General features: G+C 35.2%; 1 protein-coding gene across 1 annotated transcript in view; it reads right to left on the bottom strand.

The window, feature by feature from the left end:
- The window catches only part of abhd2a (abhydrolase domain containing 2, acylglycerol lipase a), a 50208-nt gene extending 34007 nt beyond the window's left edge, over positions 1-16201 (bottom strand). Inside the window, 3 exon segments of the mRNA XM_056462706.1 lie at positions 5203-5418; positions 10682-10771; positions 16047-16201. Of these exon segments, the coding sequence (XP_056318681.1) occupies positions 5203-5411 (209 nt within the window). The 5' untranslated portion in view covers positions 5412-5418; positions 10682-10771; positions 16047-16201.
- Positions 16202-16827: the final 626 nt, after the last annotated feature.

Raw genomic sequence — 16827 nt, 5'->3', positions numbered from 1 at the left:
AGGCGCGAGCGGTTTCGCTTTCTTGCTTGCGCTCACGCGAATCTATATCTAAAATAACAAACTTCTTGAGCTGATGGTAATAACCTGCGCTTGATTATTGACATGCTTTTGAAAACCCGATTCCTGTCAGACACTGACAAACGCGAGAGTGAAGCGCGAAAAAAACAAAGGAGAAGCGGAAAAAAAGGAGCACATTATTTCTCAGCAAACATGACACAAACTGCCATGTTTAACTATTATGTTATTATCACCTTTTGGACTAATATGACTCCGAATGATGGAATTGTTCTCTAACATAGGCTACATGTGCTGCTGAAAATTACAGACACAGATGAGAGGTTTTCACTGACTGTAGGCTATATTTTGGGTTGTTTTTAAACCTAAATACCGACGAAAATGTCTGCTGTGTGTTAGTTCTTCCTGTAATTGATAACATCTTGGAGACTGTAGGGCTGTATGTGTTTATATATGTTCATTTATTTAGTTATTTAAATTAATTGCAGACGTTACAGTAGTCTGTTTTGCACTATCATTGATCTGCAGTTATAATCAACTCATGTTCATTGAAAAGTTAGTAATAAACATTTCTACACAAGTATTTATGTGTATGAAGCATCTGTTTTATGAGAAGTGCTTCTCATATGATATGTAAGTGACCCGTACAGCTTTAATTGTAGAACATTTCCTCACAGCAAGAATGACGTCAACTGAAACTTTCTGTCATACACCACGCCCACCAAAAGGGTACCCTTGGTAGTGGAAACGCAAGCTTGATAAACGTGACCCTACCGACCCGAACTGTACCGTACCAGTCGTGGAAACGAGCAATAAGGGACCGTCGAAAAAGTGCTTCTTTTTTTCGAAAACAAAACCAACTTAACCCCCGCTGAGAAAGACGTGTCATATTATCACAATTATGCAGCCGTTTTTTAACCGCCCTAATACTTAATTTCTGTTTTAGACATGTAAATACACACAAGTACTAGTAAAACAATACATTTAGAGTTTCTAAAACACACAAGGAAGTCTAACAATCCATTCAAATATAATTTGCCAATGCATTTTATTCATATCAGATACACAAAGTGAAAGTAACTATAAAATTGAATCTATTCTTCTTTAAGTTAACCAGCCTTGCATTATTTTGAAGAGTAACTTATGATGAATTATGTGCTGAATCCTGTTTTTCTGCTTTTCTTTCTTAGTAATTTTGTCTCGTTTCCAGTTCAAATATCTAAAAAATCTTACAGCAAGACTAGAAAAGAAAATGGCATGAGAAAATGAAGTGATGCTGAAAACTTCTGTTTGAGATTATATCTTATAAAGATATTTTTTCTTACCCCATTTGCAAATAATTTAGCTTGTTTAAGCAAACAACCACTTAATTTTGAGGTGTGTTTTTTTTCAGAAACAAAGACATCATTTCTTAGCTATTTCATGTGTCTAGTATGTCTAATTGATTGAAAAAACATTAAGATATTTTGATTGAAAACAGGACAAAACTAGTTAGTTTTTTATTTTATTATTATCCATCATCATCATCATCATCATCATCATCATCTCATTATTATTATCAAGGATGAGCTTTTTTGAATAAGTGTTGGAAATGAAATGCTTTTCTTTTAAATTTTTTTAGAATCAGATACATCAATTAATCGAAAAAAATATATATAATAATAATCGACAGATTTAAGCGATTATTAAAATAATCGTTAGTTGCAGCCCTACTGTGGAGGCCATTTGAGTACAGAACTCATTGTCATGTTCAAGAAACAGTCTGAGATGATTCACGCTTTATGACATGGCACGTTATCCTGCTGGAAATAGCCATCAGAAGTATGAGTACACTGTGGTCATAAAGGGAATGGACATGGTCAACAACAATGCTCAGGTAGGCTGTGGCATGACACGATGCTCAATTGGTACTAATGAGCCCAAAGTGTGCAAAGAAAATATCCCCACACCATTACCATCACCACCACCAGCCCGAACTGTAGATACAAGGCAGGATGGATTGCTTTCATGTTGTTGACGGCCAATTTCTGACCCTCTCATTGGTTATTGGAGTTACTGTTGCCTTTCTATCAGCTCAAACCAGTCTGGCCATTCTCCTCTAGCATCAAAAAGGCATTTGCGCTCACAGAACTGTCGCTTACTGGAAATTTTTCTCTTTTCTGTCCATTCTCTGGAAACCCTAGAGATGGTTGTGTGGGAAAATGTAAGTAGATCAGCAGTTCTGAAATACCTCAGACCAGCCCATCTGACACAAACAACCCATGCCCCATTCAAAGTCACTTAATCACCTTTCTTCCACATTCTGATGCTCGGTTTGAACTGCAGCAGATCGTCTTCACATGTCTACATGCTAAATGCATTGAGTTGCTGCCATGTGACTGGCTGATTTAGAAATTTGCATTAACGAGCAGTTGGACAGGTTACCTAATAAAAGTGGCCAGTAAGTGTATATACACATCACAGAAAATCAAATTTGTTTTTTTCCAATATCATGCAGTCATAATAACCATCATGTGAAACACTACACAAAGGATGGACAATAGCTTGATAAACCACCCAGTTTAGCGTGTTACAAGACTTAACAATAGCACAACATTTCTGCTGATGTCAATGGAAAGGTATGCTTTGTTTTGGCCTCAAAAGTAAACAGTGCAATAACCATATGCTGTCAGAGCTTTCAATAGATTCCTGAAGCAACACCTCACTGTTTTGCACAATTATTTGTGAAGCAATTTGAACATGAAAAAAAAAACAAGATTTTGCAAGTTTGTAAACTCCAAACAATTTCAGAATCTGATCTTGTAAACTCAGGAAGCCTCATAAAACATACCATTTATAGCACATTGTGCACATAATGTATGGTCATCTTAACAAATAAATTAATCTAATGAGAGATTTTATTTATAATCTTTGTAAACTTTGTATCTGGGAGCACAATGCTCTGTGAACGCTCTCTGAACGTTTGTGCTGTGGTAATGACACTTTGGCAGAAAGTGTGAATCCTGACATCCTCAAATTTCATTTAGAAACGTCTAAACTGCATATAACAGCGATTCTAAAACAATGTGTGCATTTTCCATCGCCAAGATAAACCTACTAATGTTTTTCAAAATTTGATAAAAAAAATTAACGTTTAAAAACTTTAATAAGTTTGAGAAAAATAACAAAAATTATATCATGTTATCTCTGCATGGAATCATTTTCAGTAAAAGAACAGTTAAAGAAGTGAAGCACTCTATTAAAGGGCACCTATATTACCCCTTTTTCAAGAGTTAGGTGTGAGTCTTGTGTCTTTTGTCCATTTATTAATGAGTCTTGTGTCTTCAGAATGTCTCTGTAAAGTTTCAGCTCGAAACACCCATCAGATTATTTATTGTACCTTTCAGAACATTAGGATTTTCTGCTCTGAACACATTGTAGCTGTTTTTGTTGCCTGTGCTTTTAATGTAAATGAGTTAGTTCTCCCTGCCCACCATTCCCACCTGTCTGTCAGAGTGTGCCTCCATCTCCTGCTGCATCAGATAAACAGCACAGTGACAGACATGAAGGAAGCAGATCTCACGTAACGTTGTGAGAAATACTACAGTAAGGAACTTCACCAATAATTATTTGATGTATTTGTTGTGGAGTTAATTCAAGCCTTTCTGCAATAATGAGTCACAAACACAATGTCATTACAAAGTTCACGCACACACACACGAGCACGCACGCACGCACGCACGCACACACGCACACACGCACGCACGCACACACACACACACGCACACACACACACACCACACACAGCGCTGCGCATTTATCTTTGCACTGATTTTGCACAGCAAATGTGACAGGATACAGGTTAATATCCACTGCTGTATGGATATTCTTTATGGTAATGTACAAACAAAAGATTTTAACCTGATTTAACCTCTACAAACTGGGATTGAAGCATCTTCTTTTCTAACTGTACTAACATGCGTCTGTGGTGATAAAGTAAAGATGGTAAAATCGCTGTAATTATTACACATGCACGGTTTTAAAAAGGTTTTAAACTTGTGAAACTTATTGATCACATTTGAGGATGATTGATGATCCCAGAGCGCTGAACAGATCTTTTAATCCCGGTTGCTTTCGCACGTCCCGTCTTGTTGATATGATTATACGCATTACTATGGAGATACTGTATGTTAATATACAGCTGTCAATCAATTTTGTGGGCGGGGAAACCAGACTCCTATGCCACGTTGTGGTCAGCCTCAAAATTAGAGGGATTTGGATCCTATTTTAACGTCAGGAATTTTATAAAAAGAGAGTTATTGTGTTTATATCACTCTAATATGACTGTGGACACTCTATATCTACACACAGTTCTGTCCAATCAGCTTACAAAAGATATTTTCATCATAGGTGCCCTTTAAAGTAACATAGTTTGTAATCTTATATACGGCAGAACTGTCACTATCAATTTCATCCATCCTTGCTTGTAAAAAGCATTCATTTTATTGAAGGGCAAAACAAAAATCTTCCTGACCCTACAATTTTAGACAGTGGTGTACAGTTGAAGTCAAAATTATTCGTTCTCCTGTGAATTTTTCCTTCTTCAAATATTTCCTAAGATGTTCAACAGAGTCAGGAATTTTTCACAGTATTCCTATAATATTTTTCTTCTGGAGAAGGTCTTATTTTTCATTTCGGCTAGAAGTAAAGCAGTTTTAATTTTTTTTAAAGCATTTAAGGTCAATATTATTAGCCCCTAAAGCAATATTTTTTTTGAATTGTCTACAAACAAACCATCATTATTACCCTAACCCTGCCTAATTAACCTAGTTAAACCTTTAAATGTCACTTTAAGTTGTATAGAAGTGTCTTGAAAAAATATCTAGTAAAATATTATTTACTGTCATCATGGCAAAGATAAAATAAATCAGTTATTAGAAATGAGTTATTAAAACTATTATGATTAGAAAAGTGTTGAAAAAATCTTTTTTCCGTTAAATAGAAATTAGGGAAAGAGATATAAAAGGAGGCTAATATCACTGACTTCAACTCTATATTTATGCATGTGATTGAAGGCGCTCTGCATTAGTCTTTGCAACCCTGTGCTAAAAGCAGCTTGAGGAGCGGCCTGTAATCTATTCTGAGTTGTGGTTTACTCAGTAGACAGCGTAACAGCAGTGAAATGATAATCTGAAGTGTCATACTCACTCTTTGGTCAGGATAGGACACGACTTTAGCAGGAAGAGGTTGAGTGTTGTATCCTGGAAAGTGAGGTCCGGCGGAGCTGTGGGACTTTTCAAGTTTAGACAGCGGACGATGACGTAGAGAACTGTGGCCACCGCTGCCAACTTCATGCCATCAAACATCGCCGGCATCTCTGGTGCCACCGTGTAAACCTCAGATTCGTGAGTGTTCATATTTGCGCTAAAAATAAACAACAACAAATAAATGACTGATGCAAACGTGTGAGAAAACTGCAATACAATTAAGTCTACAGAAGATTTATAAACTGCACAAAAAAAAAATCAATAAATAAAGATAAAAAAAATCATGACTACATCCGTGTTTGTTATTTTAACTTATTTGAATTATTAAATTCGGAATTCTGTATTTAATTGTTATTAACTTATAATAATTAGTTAACCAGGTTTCAACTTTAAGTTACACAAACTTTACTGTTTTTGTCAGTTTGTTTGATTTGAGTTGAACTGACTCAATTTAAGACTGGAAATTTTTTTACTTTGTGTCATTTGATTTGATTTGAAATGACTTAATTTTATTCAACTTAATTTCAGGCTGCAGTAATTTTTATTTTCTTTGTCATTTCATTCGATTAGAGTCAATATGATTTAATTTTATTCAACTTAATTTAAGTATGCAATCAAATTTACTTTGTTTTGTGTCATTTCAGTTGATTTGAGTTGAAATAACTTAAAATTTCAAAATGATACGGGTAGGGATGCACCGATACCAGAACCGATACTCATAGATTTGGTTTCAATGAAGTTATTTGTTAGTTTGTTTGTTTATTTTGCCTGTAGCAAAAATGAACACAAAAGTCTTTTAACAAAAGACTGTTTTCCAGCCAAAAATATACACACATTGTTGATGACCCTGCAAATCCAAACCTTATCTATTAATGATTAAGCAAGGACATTTAAAGGATGAGTTATCCTTGCGCTGACATGCGTCCACAACTTCACACATTGCACAAAGTGTGTGCAGTGTACGTTACCTTATGTAAGGTAACGTACACTGCACACACTTTGTGCAATGTGTGAAGTCGTGGACGCATGTCAGCGCAAGGATAACTCATCCTTTAAATGTCCTTGCTTAATCATTAATTAATGAGTCACTCTCATTGCATTTTGGGGACGCATTAAAGCCAGTTATGTGCGATTCTTTTATATTCACGAGTCCTGCCGTTAATCCGCTGGTCAGGTAATCAAAAAGCAGGCTACTTGATGTTTAACTATGGGTGGGTCGCAGGTAGATAAGATCAATGGCCATAAATACACAACGCATACTCTCAGTTTAAAAATCACGTGACCATCATCTCACAATGTTTATTAATAAATAATCTTATTTTTTATTAAAACAAAAGTGATTAGTACTGACAAGCCAACTGCAGAGAAACAAAGCAAGCATCGCGGCAACCGCAGTGATCACTTTTTCTGAAGTTCAGCTGATTATTATGTGTTAAATGTTAAAAAATTAATAATGAATAGGCCTACAAGAGTGTGTGTGTGTGCGTCTTTTATCACTGAAGCAGCTCTCTTCAAAAACGAAAGGTTCTTCCTCTGTCTAGCAATATTTCGGCTTTTAATCGAATGAAAAGTTAATTTAGATGAGCCAATATTCGAAAATTGCAGTAAAGTAACTGAGACGTGAGGCCACACATCGAATCTGAGGTCTCATTTCGTCTCTCTCTCTCTCGCTGTCATCCAGACATCGATAAGTAGATGCCACACAAGTCAAGTCGCAAAACTGAGGCTGGTACCAGCTGACAGAATAGCTGAAGCCTTTGCGAAATCTATCAAAATACAGCACTGAAATTAACAGGCATAAATGTCTTTGAGCCAAAAAGTCTATATGTAGGATATCTGTATAAACACAATCAGAGCCAATGTTATGTAGAAGTTGTGTCGCCAAATAATTATATTAATTCTAATAAAATAAAAATCAAAATAAACAATTCATTGCGTTTTTCGTTTGATAAAAATATACGGAAACGAAAAGAATCAAAGCGTGGCTAGTTGTATTAATGTATTAATGTGTTTTAATATTAATAAAAATATGCTCAGCCTATTTAACTGTTATATACGCTTCCAATAGGCAAGCCAAGCCATTCAAAAATATTCTTTTACTGTGTACTGGGTTATAATGTATACTTTACAATAAAAACTAAATGGAGCACGTCTCACTGTCATTTAAAACATGCAATTCATAACACACCAGAGCTGTAGGCCTGTGTATGCAGTGTGTAAACTTACAGGGCGGTGTTGGTCAATAGTCATACAGCGCACCACGTTATTGAACTCCAATATCTCTGAGGGAGATTACGTTACCTGATAGCCAATATTAACTTGAGAGATTTTAAAACAAAAGGCATTTTAAAAAAGAAACAACACGCAAATCGCCAACAAATACAACTGGTCCCATGGAGTTCAGCACCTGTCATCTTGCCAGTGTATGCTGTGTTTTGTGTATAGCACCCTTATGCAGCGCATGTCAACTGCCGCTGGTGAGAGAGAGAGAAAGAAAGAAAGAAAGAGAGAGAGAGAGAGAGAGAGAGAGAGAGAGAGCTTGAGAGCTCAAAGCCGGCATTTAACCAAAAGCAAGATCATATTGTTATAAATATTCCATTAACAATACTTATCGAATTATTTATACATTTACATGAAGTGTTTATTGAGATTGCGTAATCTGTATAGGCTGTCTGATCTTTACAGAAACTGTAAACTGACGCGCGCGCGGTGACAGCACTGATATTCAGTTCTGATGAGCTTTTATTCAGTCTGAAATCTTTAGATTTTTCTATCCATCACTTAAAATTTCTCTAATTTTTTTATTAATGGTTTATAAACAAAATGAGTGCTAGCTTGTTTAGCTGTGATCATTGTTCAATGATCATATTTCATATTCAGTTTATTCTTCAGTAGCCTATAGATTTGTTAATGTATTTTATAAACGGATCCCTCAGCTATGACACGATGATGACCAATGCGTTCCAATTCACATACTCTCTGATCTAAATAGTATTCGAGAATAGAATTAGTATGTCCCAAACTGTAGTATGTTGAAAAGAGTATGCCAAAGGTTGCCAGACGGTGAACTATTTTCATTAAAATTCGAAGAGCAGAACCGTCCATACTCTAACCACTAATATTGTCCACAATACATTGCGTGTTGAATGTGAATTTGATTAGAACTACAAATTCGGTTAAAAGTGTAAATAAACTACAAACATGGTAGACGGACAAGTCCAACCGTCAATTAGAGAGGCTTATGTAAAGTTGATTGAATGACTGTTAATTAATATCTAGCCAACTGGAAACTATTTTAATCACGTTTTCTGTATTATATTTCATCTGCAACAACAATACTGAACTTATATCATGATGTGTTTGGGCGTTAACTTCTGAATGTAGAATTATCCAAAGACCTGAGGAGATTTCTCTGCATGAAATACTCGCGAATGGCAGATTATCCTGCTGCTGCTTCTTCAATAAGGTATAAGTAGTTTAATACTTTTAGGGTGTAGTATAAGTATGTGAATAGGGGCGCAGCACAAGTATATGGAGTGTCTTTCTCAGCCTCACTCAACCATTTCCAGTGAAGGAAGAAGGAATGTTTACGCCCACACTAACTGTGCCCCCAGCTACAGCACGACGATGACCAATGCTCCGTCCCAATTCACATACTCTCTGATCAAAATAGTGTTCGAAAATAGAATTTTAGAGTTCACACTTAGCTGATGATTGATAATAAAGCTTGTTTGGTGTGCTGTCCCGGGAGAGAGCCTGAGGTTATAAGATCCTCGAGCCCTGGGCTCCCTCCCGTTGCAGGGCGAGAGGGGAGTTTGAGCTCAGATAGATCTCGATGACTCCCCCTCCTGCTTAGTGCCAGATATGGATGCTGAGAAGGTGTACTCGGAGCTTGGCTAAAATATTTTGGATTAATAGTTTAGGGTGCTTGTTTTTGAACTGTGGGAGGAAACCGGAGGACCCGGGGAAAACCCACGCGAGCACGAGGAGAACGAGCAAAACTCCACACAGAAATGTCGCCTGGTTTGGAAAGGAATTAAACCAGGGGCATTCTTGCTGTGAGGTAACAGCGCTAATCACTGGCCACCGTATCGCCCGTTTGAAAGGAGGGAAAGTAGGGTTGGGTGGGGGGGGGGGGTTATTCAAGGCGAAGATATTGAGATGAGAAAGGTCTGGTTATTTATAGTGAGTTAAGGATCGTCAGATAGGATAATTAGTCATGAGCTAAAGTTGGAACAGCTGTGAACAATCATAAGCACGTGATCCTCTCGAAATTTGTTTACAAATAAACTACACTTAGTATGTCCTAAACCGTAGTATGATGAAAAGAGTGTGCCAAAGGTTCAGAGACGGTCTACTATTTCGGGTAAAGATTCAAACAGAACCGTCCATACTCTAACCACTAAATTGTCCACAATACATTGCGTGTTGAATGTGAATTTGATTAGAACCACAAACTCAGTTAAAAGTGTAAATAAACTACAAACATGGCGGATGGACAAGACCAACCGTCAATTAGAGAGGCTTCGGTAAAGGTGTTTGAATGACGCTGTGGCAACCCTAAATTAAAGGGACTAAGCTGAAAAGAAACTGAATGAATGAGTTATAATGATATGTATACATGATCAAACTAGCGCGCAACTTACTAAGCAAAACTAATATAAAATTGTTTTAAATTTGGTTTTATAGTTCAGGCCCAATAAATATTTGTTGCTGTTTTAATTGTTTATGTTCATTTGATTGAATTTATAAAATCAGTGAATCTTATCAATGCATTTATTGGGTAAAATTACTACTTTTTACTTTCATTCGATGTGTTTTTGGTCATTGTCAATGCACGGTCACTTTAATTGAGTATGAGCAACGTGGCAAAATAGAGCCAGCGAAAGTAGCGCTATTATGCATCACACTTCTGCATGCGGTATGAAAGCTCTAATCTGTTAACATGGACGCCGAGGAAACATGCGCTGCTCACGCTTGCGATGTGAAACAGGTTTTATCCTTTAGACTAGCATTATTTCTTTGGCGTCGTGCAGTTCAACTAACTGAATTTCTAAAGTATGTTGTATACCATAAACTCGCAGACTTTTTTGGTCACATCCATAACGCATGCATATGTTCCTCTTTTAAAATATAAATAACCTTTACAGATTGATATTTTTCTGATCCTATAACTCTGTGAGTACTATATGTTTCAATATAACGTAACATGTACTTTCTCAGTCAATTTATGTTTTAAGATTTTACTACAAATGTCACATCGTAACGCTGGAATTGGTCATATGTTGCCTGAGAAGATTAGTTTGGAAAACTAGTCCCGTCTGAATAGGGCTATAGTGTATAGGCACAATAAACAAACACAAACATGTAAAACAGCAGCTGCTTGATAAAAAAAAAAAAACCCTGATGGAGTCACTTACATTGTAGGTTAGATGAGTTTCTTGAATGTGATCCTGTATTTCCTGATGAAGACGGAGGATTTTATGGCTCACAGTGATCTGGTCAATTCTCTGAGCAAGGAAATGAAAGAAGAGTGACGTGCATTAGAAACGATAAGAGCGGATAAGATTGATTACATGGACTCTCAGTGTCAAGTACCAAGCCCAGTGTTATTACTTAACAGCCAGGTGCCTGCATAATAAAGAGATAATTCACAGACAACGGCAGTCTTATGTCATTATGTAATAACTTAAAAATATTTGCAAAATAAAGGTAGTTGACTATATTCATTTGTAAAAATAATAATAACAATAAAATAAAATAAATATAATGAATTACTAGCCCCCCTGTTTATTTTTTTCCCCAATTTCTGTTTATTGAGAAGATTATCAACACATTTCTAAACATAATAGTTTTAATAACTCATTTCTAATAACTGATTTATTTGATCTTTGCCATGATGACAGTAAATAATATTTGACTAGATATTTTTCAAGACACTTCTATACAGCTTAAAGTGACATTTACAGGCTTAACTAGGTTAATTAGGGTAACTAGGCAGGTTATTGTATAATGACACTTTCTTCAGAAGAAAAATATTATCAGACATACTGTGAAAATTTTCTTGCTCTGTTAAACATTATTTGGGAAATACTTAAAAAAGAAAAAAAATATTAAAAGGGGGGCTAATAATTCTGACTTCAACTCTCTCAATCAATCAATCAATCAATCAATCAATCAATCAATCAATCAATCAATCAATCCATCAATCCATCCATCAATCCCAGTTATTTATATATAAAAATATATAAATACTTTTTAAAAAGTTTTGGCAAATATTCACAGAATCCCAAATGTAACTAAAACATATCATGCATCCCAGCAGCTGCTGGTAGCAATTTATAAAAAAAGAACCAAAAAGCTTGTAAATTTAAAATATAACTTAAATATGTTTATTTAAATATTTTTTTATATCAAATTCTAAAAAATAACAGAGAATATATATATACTACTTATATTATATATGCGGTTTTTAAAAAAAAGTTTTGCATACATCCACACAAATCCACAAATTTAACTGAACCATATGCATCCCAGCAGCTGCCCTTGACATCAATTGTAAAAAAAAAAAAGAGGCAAAAAAAATATTTGCAAATTGAAAATATATTTTATATGTTAAGTTTTAAATACTTAAAAAAGGTTTTGCATTTATTTCACACAAATCCAACAAATTTAAATATTTTAAAAAATTATCTATTTATTAAATATATATAAAAAAAAAATTATAGATAGATAGATAGACAGCAGACCGACAGAACAGACAAGACAGACGACAGACAGACAGACGACAGACAGACAGACACAGACAGACACAGACAGACAGACAGACAGACAGATAGATAGATAGATAGATAGATAGATAGAGATGCAAATATAATTTCACCCGATGATTTGAATTAGATCAATTTGGAACAATTTCATTCATGTCGATAGTCTAAGATGATCAAATCCTTTTCAATGCAGTGCATCTGCATTAATTATAATGAAGCAAAAATAAATAAATAAACACTGCTTTACGTTTTTTGGGGAGTCTACACTGAACAAAGTGTTGCATTCAAAACTGTTGCAAACAATTTATTTGTGTGAATTTAAACAAACTAATTAATTTTAATAATGTTCAACTTAATTCATTTGTTTAAATTCAGCCCAAATAAATTGTTACAACCACTTAACGTAAAAAATTTGAGTAAACTCAAGGAATCATCTTTGAATAATTTTTTTCAGTGTAACAGTATACAGTACAGAAATTGAACAATCAAATGTAAAATAACATGCTCAACATTGTATAAGTAATAAAAAAATATCTTTATATTGCAGATACACACATTGCAATATCAATGCTCAAAAGATTTGTTTTAAAAAACTGACTTAAATATTAATATAAGGTTTCAGAAGTCATTCTTAAAAACTTTTCCTACTGCACTTTAATAGCCATCATGCAGGTCTGAAACGGTATGAGAATGAGTAAACAATGACACATCTTCATTTAGGGGTGAACTATCGCTTTAAAACTCATCTATGACTCATAAGCTGCTCCACTGAACATTATCCTTAAATGATCCCCACAATACTACGAACTAGAGCCTTTAGACCAATAAAGTGTTAAACCTGATTTACGCATACAAATTAAAGCTATAGTTCTCTAAACTCATTTTAGAGTGCTAAATAAAATGAAAGGAATTTCTTGATATCAATTAGATGGTTCATCCTCAAGTAGTTTTAAACTTTTCAGGAATTTCTTACTTGCTGAACACAAAACAAGATATTTTGAAGAATGTTGGAAAAGGGGAGCCATTGACATTAATAAGAACGAAAAATACTGTAGAAGTCAATGGCTTCAGCTTTCCAACATTCTCGAAATATCTCATTGTGTTTGATAGAAGGAAGAAACTCAAACATGTTTGAAACAAGTCTAGCGAGACAGTAAATAAAACTTAACACATCTGTTTAGCTTAACTAAGCACTGTGATTTGTCTTACTATGATCTTACTATTCGTGTCTTTTTTCCATTTCTTTTAAACCTGTTTAAACACATTTTAATCCTTTATATTTCTTATACTTGTCGTATTTTATGTTACTTTTGTTCTTGTTTATGTAAAGCACTTTGAATTACTATTGTGTTTATATTCATTCATTCATTCATTCATTCATTCATTCATTCATTCTCCTTCGGCTTACTCTCTATTTCAGAGGTCACCACAGCGGGATGAACCACCAACTATTCCAGCATATGTTTTCCACAGCAAATGCCCTTCCAGTCGCAACTCAGTACTGGGAAACACCCATACACTCTCGCATTCACACACTTTACAGCCAATTTTGTTTACCCAATTCACTTATAGACCTTTTTCTTAGCTGCTGCATGGAGGGCGCCATAGCGATGGGTTTCAATAGCGTTTTGAGTGGATTACAGAGTGTTTTTGTGACACACAACTTTGAAAGGTGTGTATTAAAGCCGTTATAAGCTGTCAGAAGTGGTTTCAAGCGCGCGAGAAAAACGTTCTCCTAGTTCCCTAGTTCCTAGTGTGTGTTTCCCTGGCCTGTCAGCTGTTAGCCTCAGCGGCTCTTCAATACACACACACACACACGTCCGCACACGCAATATTTTATTGCATTATAGAGCAAACCAGATTACTAGCATGAAACTTCACAGGTATGCAAGTCATGTAATTTACAAACATGACCAATAAAAGTCCATTACTGATACTTTGCTGGCTGATTTGCATGTTCATTCTAATCGCGAGCCGTTTATGTTTCATTTAGTGTGTTGTATTCACCATGGTTTGAGTTTTTCTGTCATTTCAAAATGTCACTTTATTTTCACTTTGTCACAGTTATTAAATCAGTGTGTTAGTGGGACAGTACAGGTGACTTTAGCGAGGCTTCGTTTAAACAGCAGAAGATGTCGTCTGACAACGAGGGGAAAATGCCTCACAGCAGTTGTTTAAATCCTATTAAATCACATTTGTTTAAATGATCAGTCCAGGAGGTGTCGCTGATCGACACAGTATCAGTTTAAAGATGATAAAATCCTGTAAAACAGATTAAAAACTATCGTTTCAAAGTTGTCAAAATGTGACCGTTTACACGCATCAGCTGCCGACCGGAAGTTCTTAGCATATCTCCTTGCGCATACACGCAAAGCATAATGGGTAATTTTGCGTTCCAAGAAAAAGGTCTATAGCGCATGTCGTTGGACTGTGGGGGAAACCAGTTCACCTGGAGAAAACCCACGCCAACATGCAAACCCCACCAACTGGCCCAGCCCGGACTTGAACCAGCGACCTACTTGCTGTAAAGCGACATTGCTAACTACTGAGCCCCCATGCCACCCTACTTTTGCGTATGAAATGTGCTATATAAATAAACTTGCCTTGAAGATGACAGAGTTTTTAGGTGAACTATGAATTTAAGGCTCTTTGCACTTGTCATCTAGTACTGCGAACTAACTAAAGTAGACTTCAATTTTAATTGTGAGGAAATGCACCTTGGTTCCTGGAGACTGTGCTTATTTCATAACGTAATACCTGCAAATCTGTTCTTAATTAGATGAGTAATGATGGACATATTTTGCATCCATTCATAAAGATGTTGGATATTGGCTAGAACAAAAAACGTTTTATATTTTAAAGAACCATTTTAAGGTCAAAATTATTAGCCTCTTTAAGCTATTTTTTTTTTGATAGTCTATAGAACAAACCATCGTTATACAATAGCTGCCTAATTACCCTAACCTGCCATGTTAACCCAATTAACCTAGCTAAGCCTTTAAATGTCACTTTAAACTGGATAGAAGTGTCTCGAAAAATATCTAGTCAAATATTATTTACTGTCATCATGGCAAAGATAAAAAAAAAAATCATTTTATTAATATATATATATATATATATATATATATATATATATATATATATATATATATACATACACACACACACACACATCACTAAAAATAATAATAATAATAATAACAAATGACACTAGCATAATGCAATATATCTATATGTATAAATTAGATATTACTTTAACTTAATTTCATTAATAACACCAACAAACATTTAACAAGTTGAAAATAAACATATCAACTCATCAGCGTCATAAATTGAGACTTATGTAGCCACAACATATAAATTTACTGTAAAACAATAATAAACCTATCCAATTACATAATCAGTGATCTAAAACTGATTATAAATAGATAACATTATTCTACTCATAATACACATATATCCTGGATATGCAGGTTTCAGAAAAATGACCACAGGCATAAATACAAAGGCTATTATTAGACATAATCTCACTGTCAAACATAAAAACTAGAATACAAGTAGAAAGTAATATTATGATCGTGACAGTATAAGACTAACGTTATACAGCAAGGCCCTACATCTGCCTTACTTCATAACATCCTCACAAACTGACATATATTCTATGCTTATTGTATTTATTTATACAGTGAGGATGTGCGTGTATATGAGAAAACAAGTGACATTGCAGATGTCACAGGGAAAAAACAATAACAATCTGTCCCTCATTAACACTAATGTCAGTATGATGGAAAATGTTACGCTTACATGACAAACGCACAAGCGTCGATTTGAGACATAGCTAATAGTGGAAAAAACACTCTTGGTTGTTGTGATAAATCATATTGTTATGTTAAAAACAAGAGATTATCGCTAAAATGAAAAGTGTATACAGGAAAACGAGACGACACCCATACACACACACACACACACCAGTAGAAAAAAGCGCATCGATTCAGTGCGCATGAACGCATCATACCTCGTTTCCCAATCGATCTCAAACTGCTCCCTTTCCCAGTGTTGGTCAAATGAAGATTTGTGCTCTCTTGTAAGGACACAGTGTGTTTATTTAGCGTTGTATTATCCGCTGTCCCCTTTCTAGCATTTTTCTCCCTCCGCGTCTCATCTACAGACAGAAAAGAGGAGCAGCAACTGCACTTCCTGCTTCAGACGCGCACATTTACATATAGCGCTCCCTATTGGCTTAAACGAAGCAGATACGTCACGAAGTACCGCCTTCCTTTTATAACAAGGCAAGCGCACATTTCAGCAGCAGCAATTCACGTGGCTGTTGTTTTACGCCTCTTAATTTAAATAAATAAACAACATGAATAGATAAATACCTATTAGCGCTATTTAGTGCACATTAGCTGCAGTGTAATTACAGTGTTTCGAAATCAAAATACACACTTAACACGTAAAGTTGTATTTAAGAGTATTTTATTGTTTGTGCATAAGATAACAAAAGTTGTCATGATTTTAGTTGTTTATATTCATTTTAGACAACACAATATCAATGTTTTAACTTCAGAAGAATTAAATAAGCTAATCACAATGAATGAAACCTATTATATTCTAACCAATAGTGATTTTCTGAAATATATTCCAATATACACTCACAGGCCACTTTATTAGGTACACCTTACTAGTACCGATTGGACCCAATTTTGCCTTCAGAACTGCTTTAATCCTACGTGGCGTAGATTCAATAAGGTACAGGAAATATTCGCAGAGATTTTGGTCATGATAGCATCACGCAA

The sequence above is a fragment of the Danio aesculapii genome, chromosome 7, assembly GCF_903798145.1.
Source record: "Danio aesculapii chromosome 7, fDanAes4.1, whole genome shotgun sequence".
Classification (NCBI taxonomy): domain Eukaryota; kingdom Metazoa; phylum Chordata; class Actinopteri; order Cypriniformes; family Danionidae; genus Danio; species Danio aesculapii.
The sequence above is the reverse complement of the archived record's forward strand: the minus strand, read 5'-3'. Positions and strand labels throughout refer to the sequence as shown.